The sequence below is a fragment of the Ammospiza nelsoni genome, chromosome 1 (genome assembly GCF_027579445.1).
Source record: "Ammospiza nelsoni isolate bAmmNel1 chromosome 1, bAmmNel1.pri, whole genome shotgun sequence".
In the NCBI taxonomy this organism is placed as follows: domain Eukaryota; kingdom Metazoa; phylum Chordata; class Aves; order Passeriformes; family Passerellidae; genus Ammospiza; species Ammospiza nelsoni.
Window position 1 is genome coordinate 630,641 of NC_080633.1, and position 14,275 is coordinate 644,915.

Here is a 14,275-nt window from a genome sequence, read left to right on the forward strand (position 1 = left end):
ACCTGGGCTTGGGGATGACGGTGAGGCAGTCGCCCGTCTGCGCGTCCCACACGCGGATCTGCCCCACCAGGCAGCAGCTCACCAGCAGCATCCCGTCACTGGCCAGGCACTCGATGTCCTGTGGGGGACAAGGACGAGCACAGCTCAGTGGGGCACCACCGAGGCCTCTGCGTGCTGAGCACAGCCTGGTGAGGGTGCAGAACTGCAGAGGTGGTGGACTTCATGTCAAAGCTGGCTGGGTTAGGAACTGAGGGACGGTGAGGACATGGATGTTCCTGGAAGGGTCCGAGACCAGGTTGGACAGGGCTTGGAGCAACCTGGGACAGTGGAAGGTGTCCCTGCCATGGCAGGGGTGGCACTGGATGAGTTTCAAGGTCCCTTTCAACCCAAACCGTTCCGGGATTCCAGGATCTCTGCCCAGAGCCCTCAGTGTGCACTGCACTGCTGCAAACCCAACAGACTCCACCTGTCTTGCCTTCCCTAAAAAATTCCATCCCAGTCTGAAGGCAGGATCAGGAGCAGAGACACAGCTTTGCTGGGAGACACTGCAAACTCATCTTTCTGAATGCCTAAGAGCTTTGTTTCATCTCAGAACAGGAAGAATCCCAGACTCACCCTGGCTGGAAAATCCCTCCCAGAGCACTGAGTCACGCCTGTGACTGATCCTCCACTTTGTCACCCAGCCCAGAGTGCCGAGTGCCACATCCAGAGCCCCAGTGCCACATCCAGAGCCCCGAGTGCCCCGTCCAGCTGTCCCCTGGTGCTCAGCAATGTGGACAATGTGGAGCCATCCCAGCAAAGCAGGGAATGGAAGCCAGAGGCGGTGATGGTGGAACTGCAGCCAGCCAGCCCCAGGAGGAGACAGAGCGTGCTGCAGGAATTTCACGCCCCAATAGCCTTTCCAGAGGAATGTATTGCAAAGCTGGACGTACCATGAGGTGTCCCCTGAGGACCAGGGGCACGATCTCAGTCTCGGGGGGCGAGTAGCCGTAGTCGTCGCAGGGCAGGTCCCCGCGGCGCCGCCGGCCCGGCCCGTTCTGCCCGTAGTTCTTGGGGCACAGCACCCGGTAGAGGCAGAACAGCAGCAGCACCAGCAGGATGCCCGATGCCAGGCCTAGGGCAGCCACCCTGGGGGCACACAGAGACAAGAAGGTAAGGAAATAAACTCCAGTTTCCAGTCCACGGATAGATTTGGGAAGTTCTGTGCCCGGATTACTCATATGCTGGTCTGTTTCTCAGCTGAGAAGGCTTTTCAACAAATTACAGACATTTGTTGGAAATTAAGGGGAGTTTAATGGGAAAATGACAATTTCCCCATTACAAGATTTTGAGGCTTTTCAGTAAGGAAAGTAATGAGCGACTAAGATTTTAAGAAAACACCAGCTGGGGATGGGATAACAGTGTGTTCAGCACGTGCAGATTCAGGCAGGGGTTGTGAGCTGTTCTCTCCACAGAGAGGGAAGCTCCTTGCACCAGAGTTTGATCTGATCCCAAATAAATCATTATCAAATTATATTCAGGTGGTTGCTGGATCCTTGGAAGTGTCCAAGGCAAGGTTGGACAGGGCTTGGAGCACCCTGGGATAGTGGAAGATGTCCCTGCCCATGGCACAGAGTGGGACTGGATTGGTTTTAAGGTCCCTTCCAACCCAGACCATTCTGGGCTTCTATGAAATCACATTTAAACCCCCAAATTGACCTTCTGTCCTGGTCACCCTGTATTGCTGCAGGAGCCCTAAGGGGCTCCATGCACAGCCTGCTCTCAGTGATGGAAAAGTGCGAGGATGCACCAATTTCCCTTTGCACAGGAGCATCCCCAGCTGCTGCTTTGCACTGCAGCATCCCCAGCACCCTGAGCTGCTGCTTTGCACAGGAGCATCCCCAGCTGCTGCTTTGCACTGCAGCATCCCCAGCAGCTGCTTTGCACTGGAGCATCCCCAGCTGCTGCTTTGCACTGCAGCATCCCCAGCATCCCCAGCTGCTGCTTTGCACAGGAGCGTCCCCAGCTCTGGCACCGCAGCTTCAGGAGCTTTCTGGTCTCCCAGCAGGGAGGGGCCCTGAGGAACCAGCCCTGAAGGAGCAGCCTGAAGCAGCCCCGTTGCCCCTGGCCGTGACAGACACGGTACTTGTAGAGGGTGACGTCCTGGTGGCCGCGGGGCTGCGCGCCGCGCTCGGGCCGCGGGGCCGTGTCCAGGAAGGGCTGCGAGCGCCGCGCCTCCTGCGGGTGCCGCATCTCCAGCGCCTCCTGCGGCTTCAGGTACAGCGTCACGGGGATGGCCGGCAGGATGCTGATGTACCTGCGGGCACAGGGACAGCGGCTCAGGAGGGGCACCGGGGGACAGGCAGCCACGGCAGGGATCAGGGTGCTTTCAGCGTGTAAATTCAGGTGCTCTGAGCTAAAGGTGTCCTTGAAATATTCTCCTCTAAAGCTATTCCCCAGGTTTTTTAACTTTTCAAAGAGCCAACAGAAATGAAGCCTGACGAGATCAAGTGGATCCCATGAATTTAAGCCTGGTTTCCTGTGTGCTGCAGGCTGGGAGGTCTCACCTAGCAGCTTTTTCAGCTCAGCTGTCTCTTCCTCACATGTACTATTTCCATCCCTTACAGATGATTGTATCAGACAGCTGTGGAATTACTGGAGTTGGAAAAACCCTCTGACATCGAGTCTGACTGCTTCCCCTTGTGCTGCCAAGGCCACCACTAACCCATGTCCCCAAACCCCACATCCACAGGGCTTTTAAATCTCTCCAGGGATGGGGACTCCACTACTGCCCTGGGCAGCTGTGCCAGCTTTTGGGGAAGGATTCTTCCCAGTATCCACCCTGACCCTCCCCTGGAAACCCCTGAGGCCGTTCCCTCTCCTCCTGTCCCTGTTCACTGGAGCACAGCCTGACCCCCTGGCTGTCCCCTCCTGTCAGGAGTTCTGCAGAGCCACAAGGGCCCCTCTGAGCCCCCTTTTCTTGTTTTGCAAATTTGAAAACTTCAATTCCAGGATGAAGGAAGACACAAGACACCCAGCACACAAACCACCCAAGAGCAGAGTGGAACAACCCTGACTCCCAGAGGAACAGCCCTGGAGGGTTTGTGAGCTCTGCCCACCCCAGGGGCGCTGCTCAGCAGCTCCTCCCGCACACACAGCTGGGATGAGCCCCATGGAAGCAGGCTGTGTGAGTTGAGAGCACCAAGGACAGAAGCAAGACAAAACCTTGGGCTCAGCTGCCAGCTCCCTGTGCCAGTGGCACCCCATGCCAGCCCACCGCACTTGCCTCTTGGCCAGGGTGATGTTGTAGTAGCTGAAGAGGGCAGGCCAGTGCCTGAAGGAAAGCTTCCTCCAGATCTCCTCATCCTCGGCTCCCCAGGTGACCTGTGCCTCCGTTCCCAGCTCCAGCTGCCCGCCGGCCCTGCCCTCGGGGCCCCAGGGCTGCTGCTCGGGCTCCAGCCGCGCCTTGGGCTCCGTGCGGTTCTCGGGCAGCTGCACGGGCTCCGAGGGGAACACGGACAGGGCCAGCTTGGGGTCCCCGGCGGGCAGGACCCCGCCGGGAACGGGCATGGCGGGCAGGCCCGCGTCCCCCAGGGGACTCTGCTCCGTCACCTGCGACGTGAGGTAGGTGCGGAGCCCGGCGGGGTCCGTGTACAGCAGGATTCCGATCCAGATCACTGTGCCGGCCTGTGCGGGGAGAGACAGTGCCCTCAGTGTCACTGCATTGTCACCTGCCCTCAGTGCCACTGCCCTGTCCCCTGCCCTCAGTGTCACTGCATTGTCCCCTGCCCTCAGTGTCACTGCATTGTCACCTGCTTGTGCGGGGAGAGAGACAGTGCCCTCAGTGTCACTGCATTGTCCCCTGCCCTCAGTGTCACTGCATTGTCCCCTGCCTGTGCGGGGAGAGACAGCGCCCTCAGTGTCACTGCATTGTCCCCTGCCCTCAGTGTCACTGCCCTGTCCCCTGCCCTCAGTGTCACTGCATTGTCCCCTGCCCTCAGTGTCACTGCATTGTCACCTGCCTGTGCGGGGAGAGACAGTGCCCTCAGTGTCACTGCCCTGTCCCCTGCCCTCAGTGCCACCTCCCTGTCCCCTGCCTGAGAGAGACACAGTGCCCTCAGTGTCACTGCCCTGTCCTCTGCCTGTGCAGGGTGAGAGACAGCACCCTCAGTGTCACTGCATTGTCACCTGCCATTCAGTGCCACTGCCCTGTCCCCTGCCTGTGCAGGGTGAGAGACAGCTCTCTCAGTGTCACCTCCCTGTCCCCTGCCCTCAGTGCCACCTTCCTGTCCCCTGCACTCAGTGCCACCTCCCTGTCCCCTGCCTGAGAGAGACACAGCTCCCTCAGTGCCACTGCCCTGTCCCCTGCCTGTGCAGGGTGAGAGACAGCTCTCTCAGTGTCACCTCCCTGTCCCCTGCCCTCAGTGCCACCTCCCTGTCCCCTGCCCTTCAGATCACTGCTCTGTCCCCCTGCCTGTGCAGTCCTCCTGGCAGCGTGTGTGCCATCCGTGCTCTCTGTGTGCCCCCCTGGCAGTCTGAGTGCCCCCCCGGCCATGTGTGAGCCCCTGGCAGTCTCTGTACCCTCCTGGCAGCGTGTGTGCCCCCCCTGGCAGTGTGTGCGCCCCCCGGCAGTCCCTGTGCCCCCCTGCCAGTCTCTCTGTGTGCCCCCACGTACCATGATGAGGCGCTGTGCCAGGCGGGTGCGGGCGAAGAAGTAGATGACGCGCAGGCGCTTGGGCAGGCGCAGGTTGCGCAGCGAGGACGGCTGCAGGGTGATGGTGTGGGGGGTGACGGGGTGGGGGCCGTGGGGGCCGTGTGGGGCCATGCTGTGTGGGGTGTGGGGGGTCATGGCGTGTGGCACCGCCGGGCGCAGCGGCCGCGGGCGGCATGGGGGCCTGGCCGGGCACGACTCGGGGGGCAGGCGCTTGTTCAGGTCAGCCAGCTGCAACAGAGAGAGGGCAGGGGTGAGGGACTGCTCCAGTGCAAGGGGACCCTGGGAGCTGGGAGGGACCCCTGGGAGCTGGGAGGGACCCCTGGAGAAGGACTGTGCCCCCAGGGTCAGGGGTGACTCCTTGGTGCCTCCTCCCAGCCCATTTACCCCAACCAGCACACTGACAGACTCAGGGAATCATGGAATGGTTGGGATGGAAGGGACCCTAAAGTCCACCCCATCCCAGCCCTGCCATGCCAGGGACCCCTCCCACTGTCCCAGGGACACCTCCTGCGGTCCCAGGCTGCTCCCAGCCCTGTCCAGCCTGGCCCTGGGCACTGCCAGGGATCCAGGGGCAGCCACAGCTGCTCTGGGCACCTGTGCCAGGGCCTGCCCACCCTCACAAAGTTCTTCCTAATGTCCAATGGAAACCTTCTCTCTGTCAGTTTGAAGACATCCCCCCTTAACCTGTCCAACATCCCTCCTCATCTTTCTTGTGGCTCCCTTCAAGTCCTGGAAGGCCACAAGCAGGTCTTTAAGCTTTCCATCCCCAGGCTGTGTAAACCCAATTCTCTGAGCTTTTCCTCACAGCAGAGCTGCTCCATCCCTCTAATCCACTTGATGTTTCCTCTGGATTTGCTCCCACAGCTCCATGTCCTTCCTAAGAGTGCCTTTTCCCACAAGTGCTCTGTTCCCAATCCCTGTGTGTGTAACCAAGCAAGTACAGAACCAGAACTGTAACAGCTCAGGATCAGAAGAAAGAGCCTCAAGCTGACATGGAGAAGTTTAGGTTAAATATCAGGAATAATTTCCTCCTGGAATGGGGGCCAGCCCTGGCACAGCTGCCCAGAACAGGAGTGGAGTCCCCATCCCTGGGGGGATTTAACAGCCACGAGGATGTGGCACTCAGGGGCAGGGACAGTGGTGGTGCTGGGGAGTGGTTAAAGGCCCTTCTGAGCTCAGTGAGTCCATGATTCTGTCCTTTTCCCCTTTCAGGGGTGGGATACTGGGGCTGTGCCCCCCTCCTGCCCCGGGCCGTGCCCCTCGCCCACCTCCATGCGGCGGATGTCGATGGACAGCACGGTGGTGAAGAAGAACATCTGCAGGAAGAAGTCTGACACCAGCCCCACCACGGCAAAGAGGCAGAACTCCTGTGCGAGGGTGAGACAGGCATCAGCTCCCCCTGCACCTCAGAGCGAGGGAAGCCAGCAGTGCCTCACTGATAACCCTGGGATCCACCTCTGGGGCTGGCTCAGAGCTCAGGGCTGGGGGAGTCCGTGAGAGAACCCAAGGTATTTATTATAATTCACATTCTGTGTTCTCTTTGGCCACAACCCATCAAAACCTGAGACTCTGCTCCCAGGGAACAAGGAAAAGGGTGAGAGGAAGAAGCCTCAGGTTGTGCCAGGGGAGATTTAGATTAGAAATGAGGGAAAATTAGGGAAATTCCTTCCCCAGAAGGGGCTGTTAGGCACTGGAACTGCCCAGGGCAGGGGTGCAGTCCCCGTGCCTGGAGGGATTTTACAGCTGTGCGGCACTGGGGGACACGGGCGAGTGGTGGCAGTGCTGGGGACACTTGGATTTGATGGTCCCAAGGCTTTTCCAGCCCAGCCAGTTCCCTGGCTGTGTGAGCAGCTGCCAGTGCCTCCCTGCAGTGCTCAGGCTCTGTCCTGCAGCCCCTCTCACCTGGATGGCCGGGACCAGGGTGAAGTACCCGATGAGGATGATGCCCAGCTCTGTGGCCATGTTCTTCATGATGGACCAGCTCTCATTGCTCAGGCCTGGGGGAGGGCAGGGACAGGTCAGGGCAGCCTCTTCACTGTGCCACACGTGAACACAGCCAGAGGAGCAGCATTTCCCCTCCCTAAAACCAGGAATCTACAGGCAACAGGCCCAAAAGGCCCTTCCAGGCTAAAACTCCTGAATGCAAAGGCCAACTGGAGTTCTGTGTCCTGTTTCCCATCCAGGACCCAAACCACTTGTATTTCTAAAACTAAAATCAGCATCACTCTAGAATCTCTTCTCCCTGATGTTTAGAAACAGCTTTGAAGACTGCAAATCCCATTTATCCATGGTGTGAGCACACTCAAATCCTTCCACAGGCACAGAGCATTGATAGAATGGAAAAGATTATTTTGTCTCACATTCAGGGGAATTTTGTAGGACCTGCGTTCTGCACTTCTGATATCCATGACCTGAGGGCAGTGCTCAGTATCCACACCAGGAGATCCAGCTCTCCCCTACCAATATTTTTTATATTTATTTAGCCTGTTTTGGTCAACAATCCCAAAAGGCAGTGCCCACAACAGCAGCATTATGTTCTTGGAATTCACAACAAAAGGCTGTACAAGTCACCTTGTTTCCTTCCCAGACCTAAACGAGATCATTTCCAGCCACTGGCTCTCTCACTTTTCCTTCTCCCAGTCCCTGCTTCTCCCATTTTCCCTTTCCCAGCCCCTGGCTCTCCCATTTTCCCCTTTCCCAGCCCCTGGCTCTCCCATTTTCCCCTTTCCCAGCCCCTGGCTCTCCCATTTTCCCCTTTCCCATCCCCTGGCTCTCCCATTTTCCCCTTTCCCAGCCCCTGGCTCTCCCATTTCCCCTCTCCCAGCTCCTGTCTCTCCCATTTTCCACTTCCCCAGCCCCTGTCTCTCCCATTTTCCACTTCCCCAGCCCCTGTCTCTCCCACTTTTCCCTTTCCCAGCCCCTGGCTCTCCCATTTTCCCCTTTCCCAGCCCCTGGCTCTCCCATTTTCCCCTTTCCCAGCCCCTGTCTCTCCCATTTCCCCTTTCCCAGCCCCTGGCTCTCCCATTTTCCCCTTTCCCAGCCCCCAGGGCAGGACCCCACCTTGGGCAATGCGCAGCTTCACCTCCAGGTCCACGGGCGTGGACACCACGGACTTGGTGAGCACCAGCACGTTCTCCAGGCCAATCACCACCACCAGGTATGGGAATATCTCTCTGGGGAGACAGAGGCACAGCTGAGGAGGGCTCCAGCAGCAGGGCCAGACAAGCCAAGGCACGTTCTGTCCAGCTCTATTGGTAATATTCCAATACAACAGTGACCGTGCCCAGCAGCGTGTCCAGCCCCACAGGAGCTGCTTCCAGCACACTGAATGAACTGCCCAGGTGTGCCCCAGCTGTGCCCCTGGCAGGGCTGGCACGTACCCGCCGTTGAGCGTGGGGGTGAGGCCGAACAGGGTGCAGAGCCCCACGGACATGAGCAGGGAGCTGAGCACCGTCACCACTGCTGCCAGAGCCAGGCCCCACTTGGACTTCACCATGTCGATCTTGCCTGCAAAAAACAGCCCAAAAAACAGGTCAGCAGGGACAGCACACGGTGTGGACACACGGACGGGGACAGATGGACACTGATGGGGACAGCACGGTCACCCTGACCAGCCCCAGCAGGGCACAGACACCCCAGCCCAGAGGGGAGGCACTGCAGTGTCTGAGATGAAATTAAAGTTCTGCAGTGTCTGAAATGAAATTAAAGTATTGCAGTGTCTGAAATGCAGGTACTGCAGTGTCTGAAATGCAATTAAAGTTCTGCAGTGTCTGAAATGCAGGTACTGCAGTGTCTGAAATTAAAGTACTGCAGTGTTTGAAATGAAATTAATGTACTGCAGTGTCTGAAATTAAATTAAAGTATTGCAGTGTCTGAAATGAAATTAAAGTATTGCAGTGTTTGAAATGCAGGTACTGCAGTGTCTGAAATGAAATTAAAGCACTGCAATGTCTGACATGCAGGTACTGCAGTGTCTGAAATGAAAAGTATTGCAGTGTCTGAAATGAAATGAATGTACTGCAGTGTCTGAAATGCAGGTATGGCACTGCTCATGTCTGAAATGCAGGTACTGCAGCGCCTGAAATGAAGGTACTGCAGTCCTGAAATGAAATGTAGAAATTTTAAAATTTGACACATTTTTTGTTTTTCGGATCAGAATGAAGAACCCAAAAAATTAATTTTTAAGAAAAATAATTATTTTGAGAAAAAGTTGCTTCAGAGAAGGCAGAATCCATGTTCTCTGTCATGTGTAGGCCACCAATCCGGACCTGCCCAGCTAGCGTGGGGAACTGGGAACGTGGCTGTTTTCTGGGCAGAGATCCAGAACAAGTCTGGAATGCAGCTCCCACAGCCCCCCAGGACAGGGTGGGACAGGGGACAGTGCTGCTTCACAGCTCACACCTGTCCCAGCACTGCACCAAACTGAAATGTGGCCAGAGAGGTTTAAACCCACCAGCTCAGAACATGATCTGTCTTATAATGGATGAAACAAACTGGGAAAAAAGGCATTGCTGTGGCATCTGAGGGTGCCCAAGACAGAAAACACCTTGGAAGGTATCAAAGAATCATGGAATAGTTTGGGTTGGAAGGGACTTTAAAGGAGTCTATCCACTATCCCAGGCCTTGGACACTTCCAGGGATGGGGAAAGGAATCACAAGGAATAAATAACAGCACCCTGGCTGAGAGGGGCAAACCAGCAGGAATCAGGCAAACAGTTTTTAACCCTCTCCATGGCAGCTCAGGGCAGAACTCCACCACCACCTCTCCTGCTGAACCAGGAGGTGCTACAGACACCACCTGCACCCTGAGCCCACCCCAGGCCCCAACCTACGTGTGGAGAAGTAGATGTAGGCGAAGAGGATGATGTAGGTGGTGACGAGCGGGATGAGCTCGGCGATGCCGATCTCCTCCTTGAAGTGCACGTGCACCACGCTCTCCTCCCGCAGGCTGCAGTTGGGGCTGGGGTGCAGCAGCTTCAGCCGCGAGCGCAGGCTGCTCAGGAACCTGGGGACAGCGGTGCTATGCTGTGAGTTCAGGGTTTGTCCAGAAACCCGGGTCCCTCCCTGACAATTCCCTCCCAGGTGTGTCAGCCACCTCTCCTTTCCCCTCCCAGCACTGTCTGTCAGTCCTGGAATTCCAGAATTGGCAGATCCAAAGGATGCCCTCTACCCCTGGGGGGCACTGGGCCATCCAGGTGTCCTTTGTCCCTTTGTCCCTCCCCTCCTGTCCCTGCCTGGTGGCTCCTGCCCCTTCCCTGCCCCTCTCCCCGGGGTTCAAAGGGACAGCAACCACGGGCTCAGGGAGTTCTGTTGGAGCTGGTGCTGCATTCAGAGGCCTGTGGGCCAGAATAAAGCTCTGCATCCAAACCCTCCAGCAGAACCGACTCCTTTCCTTCACCTTCACCTTAAAGCTTCTCTGACAGAGGGAAACCTGACATCCTCACATCCACTCAGTCCATGCCAGCTTGGCCAACACTGCCAAAGTGTTTCCAGCAGTGCTTACTGGAAAGCCAAGCAGTTTGTGCACAAGGAACTGGGTGAAGCCAGAGCCACGGGGCCCTGGATGCCACAGGAACTCCCCCTGGCAGCTCTGCACGTGAAGGGGAGCTGAGAACTGAGAGTATTTCATTACCATAAAAGTTTTCTCCCAGAAAAGCACCTCCAGAGATGCAAGACTCCCTAAACCCCAAGGAAATGGGGAGCCACGAGGGAGGGGAAGCAGCAGAGCCCGGTGCCAGGGCAGCTCACCTGGAGTCGTAGCGCTGCAGCCCCAGCGTGACGGTGTAGGACACGACGCGGCGCCGGTTGGACAGGCTGACCCCGCTGTACCTGCCAGGCAGCCCGAAGAGCAGGTCTGCAGGGACAGGGGACAGCAGGGACAGCTCAGAGACAGCGCAGGGGACGGCAGGGACAGCCACACAGCACAGGGGACAGCCACACACACACAGGGGACAGCAGGGACAGCTCAGAGACAGGGGACAGCCACACACAGCACAGGGGACAGCAGGGACAGCTCACACAGCACAGGGGACAGCCACACACAGCACAGGGGACAGCAGGGACAGCTCAGAGACAGGGGACAGCCACACACAGCACAGGGGACAGCAGGGACAGCTCACACAGCACAGGGGACAGCCACACACAGCACAGGGGACAGCAGGGACAGCTCAGAGACAGAGGACAGCCACACACAGCACAGGGGACAGCCACACACAGCACAGGGGACAGTCACACACGTACAGGGGACAGCAGGGACAGCTCAGAGACAGGGGATAGCCACACACAGCACAGGGGACAGTCACACACACACAGGGGACAGTCACACACACACAGGGGACAGCAGGGACAGCTCACACACAGCACAGGGGACACAGCTGTCCCCTGCCAGCAGCCCCAGCAGGAATGGCTGCTCTCATGCCACAGGGTACCCCATGCTCTGGGGAGAGCCCATGGGTGGGTCACACCTGGAGCAGCTCCAGCCACAGAGAGCTCACACTGAGACATAAACTTTAAGGTGTTTAGAGATCTTAGAGGAGCTAAGATTTTAGTTAGAGATAAAGCTTTATCTGAGTTAATTAAAACAAGTGGGTAGGCCTTGATGAAGTTAAGAGTTAGTAGTTAGCTAATAATTGATTGCTTGTCCACACAATGTTTGGTTAGCTGGGTTTATAATGAAGAATATAGCAACTGATAAATAGCTTTTAGGAACATAAGACAGTTGTAGGGCTCCTCTCTTCTGAAACCAATTGGAGATGGGGAATGGGAGTTCTACCAAGGGTTCATTTGTCATATTTGCATTGAAAAGGTAGAAAGGTCAGAACGAGGAAGACTTCATTTACTTCCTCATTTTGGGACCTCTCCCCATGAAAGGGACCACCGACCCATTTCAAGGAACAAACTGCTCATGCTTAATGGCTTTTGAACTAATTATCATACCAGGGAATGAGACTACCAAAGTCATGAATAAGCATTTGTATTTTGGGTATTCAATACTTGTACAGATAAAAGGACTCTGTAATCACCTGTAAATGGCAGTGTATATTTGAGAGCTATCCCACAATAAACATGCACTTTCTAACTTTAAACTGTTAGAGAGTTTTTGTCTGTCACAGTTGGATATCAGTACTAGATCAGTATCCATATTTTTTTTAATAAATCAACACTCTGGGTGCTCAAAAACAGCCTTTAAAGCAAACTTCCTTTAGGGTTAGAAACCCCTTTTCAGACATGTAACATAGTACATCACACACTGCCAGACTTCTGGGGCTCATTTAAAACCAAAGGACCAACCTGTGTTTAAAGCAGCATTTCCTCTGGCACTATGGCACCATTAACAACGCCACACATGGGCACAGGTTTCTTTATAACTAAGAGGTAAAAATAGGTTTATAATATCCATTATGATATCCATTATGGTCTCCATTGTCAGCCCGGGCTGTGTGCAAGGAATTTGAACACACAATGGAGCAGATGAATGGTGATTTATCTGTGACAATGAGGCAGCCTTTGAGTGTGGCAGAGGGAAAAGCCAGGCTGGAGCACGTGTAGAGTGAGAGGAACAAAGCCCTGCTATTTTTACCTGCAGAAAGAAGCCTGACTGAGTGATTCACTTCTCACAAATACAGATCAGGGCTCCAATACACATGTGAAATGAGAGACAACAAAGAGCGGGCAGCTTCGGCCGCTGTGTATGAAAAAATCCTGCCCAAATTGGCACCATCAGCAATTCCAGTGCTGGAATTAGTGAGGATGGAATAACAATGAAGCTGCAGGCAGCCCTCAGCCTGCCTGGCTCACCTTTGAGAGTGGCTGACGTCTGCAAGGTCTTTGGCTCATGCTGGTGGATGGTTTTGATGATATCTGGGTCTGCGTTGAAGCGCTCGCGGTCGTTCTGCCAGAAGTTCCCTGGGGACAGCAGCAGGCAGCCGTGCTCTGGGAGCAGGTTCCTCAGCTTCCTGAGGCCGGGCAGCAGGTCTGTCACCTGCAGGCACACCTCCTCCAGGCTCCTCACCCCGGAGCTGAAAGGCAAACACGGTGATGAGGAACCCCAAGCGTGGGGAGGGGAGCGTGCCAGGGACCTGCACCAGGTGTGGCTGCTCCTCCTCCTCACACCTGAGAGCAGGCTGGGCTCCCTGCACCTGTGAACAGGCCACAGAGCCCCACCAGCATCCCTGGGGCTGCCTGGCCCCACAGCTCTCACTGCTCACCCATCTCTGGTACCACACTTTCACTTCTACATTTAGGACACTTCTACCTGACAGAGAAACCCTCTCTGGAATTCTGCCAGACTGTAAGTTTTCTGTTCTGTTTAGGTGGCCTGGAAAGGCCCAGGGATGGCCTTGAAGAGCCGGCGCTTCAAAGGACGAGGAGAGACTTCTGATCTTGTCTCGGTCTTGGTGTTTATTAATTGTTTATCTAAAAGATTTTCTTTCAGCCCGACAGAGGTCTGCACAGCAAGTCAGCCATGGGCACACTCCCCAAGCCCCCGGGGCGGTCACTTATCTTTATACCCAAAGTTACGTGTACAATATTTATCATTTCTCCCCAATACCTTCTACCCTTATTAACCGGTGCACTTTTAGTAATAACCAATCCCAAAGTGCCACCATCACCACAGAAGATGGAGGCCAAGAAGAAGAAGAAGAAGAACAGGACACGCCCCAATTCCTCCATCTTACTTCTTTAGACCCCCCTGTACCAAAATCCTAAACCCTGTGTTTTACTCTCTAATTAACTTATCCCTTCACCATTCACCCAGTGAAACCTTCCCAGTCCTCATACAGGTGTCGTCTCCTGTGTAGGATCAAAGTCCAGCCACCAGACACTTCTGGCAACATTCCAGGACTCCCGAGCCCCCCAAGGGTGTTCTCGGCCACCCTGCACCTCCATCCTGAGGTGCTGAGATCCCACACCAGACCTCAAACCCCTCTGTGCACCTCTCTCCACACATGCAGTGGGTGTTGTACAGAAGTCCTGGGCAGCCTTCCTGAGGTGGATCCTTTGAGGTGCTCTAAAATGCACCCAGGGTTCAATGTCTGCACCTGGGGTGGTGTTTCCCCAGTTCCTCTGCCTGGTGGGGAAAGGAGCATTTCCTGAGAGGTTCAGAATGCACACAGGCGGAACTGGGGTGAACTGGAACCTGGGTTTGGCATCATCCTCAGCAATAATTCAAGCAAGACCCAGGGTGGGTGTAAAACTGGTGGGAAGTGTCCTGGGTTGTCAGATATGTGTGTATTCTATTTCCATCCGTCAGAGGTGGGGCAGTTCTCTGCTGTCCATGGGGCAGTTTTCTTTATCTCTCTCACAACCAATCATCCCTCCAGGAGATCTCTGCTGTTAATGAGATATTAATTATTAATTATCTGCTGTCCATGGCCACTGAGTGTCCCTGCAGGGCTGCTCCAATCCCAGCATCCCATGGGGAGATGCTCCGCCCAGGGGAGGAGCCAAGCATTCCTGCCTGGGTACAATCTGAGGTTTCAGGACAGCAGAGCAGCTTCTCCACTTCTCGGAGGAGCAGCTGCCTCTGCCACTGGAGCTGCAGAGGAAAACTCCCCCCTTGTGCAGGATCCCTGCTGCAGC

The 14,275-nt window shown here is 55.7% G+C and overlaps 1 protein-coding gene across 1 annotated transcript in view; it reads right to left on the reverse strand.

The window, feature by feature from the left end:
- SCAP (SREBF chaperone) overlaps positions 1 to 14,275 on the reverse strand; it is a 58,913-nt gene that overhangs the window by 8,093 nt on the left and 36,545 nt on the right. The window contains exons 5-16 of the mRNA XM_059490030.1: positions 12,491 to 12,711; positions 10,442 to 10,547; positions 9,526 to 9,698; positions 8,074 to 8,200; positions 7,754 to 7,866; positions 6,596 to 6,690; positions 5,962 to 6,060; positions 4,655 to 4,921; positions 3,266 to 3,666; positions 2,126 to 2,296; positions 933 to 1,128; positions 3 to 118 (exon numbers count right to left, since the gene is read on the reverse strand). Coding sequence (XP_059346013.1) covers positions 3 to 118; positions 933 to 1,128; positions 2,126 to 2,296; positions 3,266 to 3,666; positions 4,655 to 4,921; positions 5,962 to 6,060; positions 6,596 to 6,690; positions 7,754 to 7,866; positions 8,074 to 8,200; positions 9,526 to 9,698; positions 10,442 to 10,547; positions 12,491 to 12,711 — 2,085 coding nt within the window. The remainder of the gene's footprint in view (positions 1 to 2; positions 119 to 932; positions 1,129 to 2,125; positions 2,297 to 3,265; positions 3,667 to 4,654; positions 4,922 to 5,961; positions 6,061 to 6,595; positions 6,691 to 7,753; positions 7,867 to 8,073; positions 8,201 to 9,525; positions 9,699 to 10,441; positions 10,548 to 12,490; positions 12,712 to 14,275) is intronic.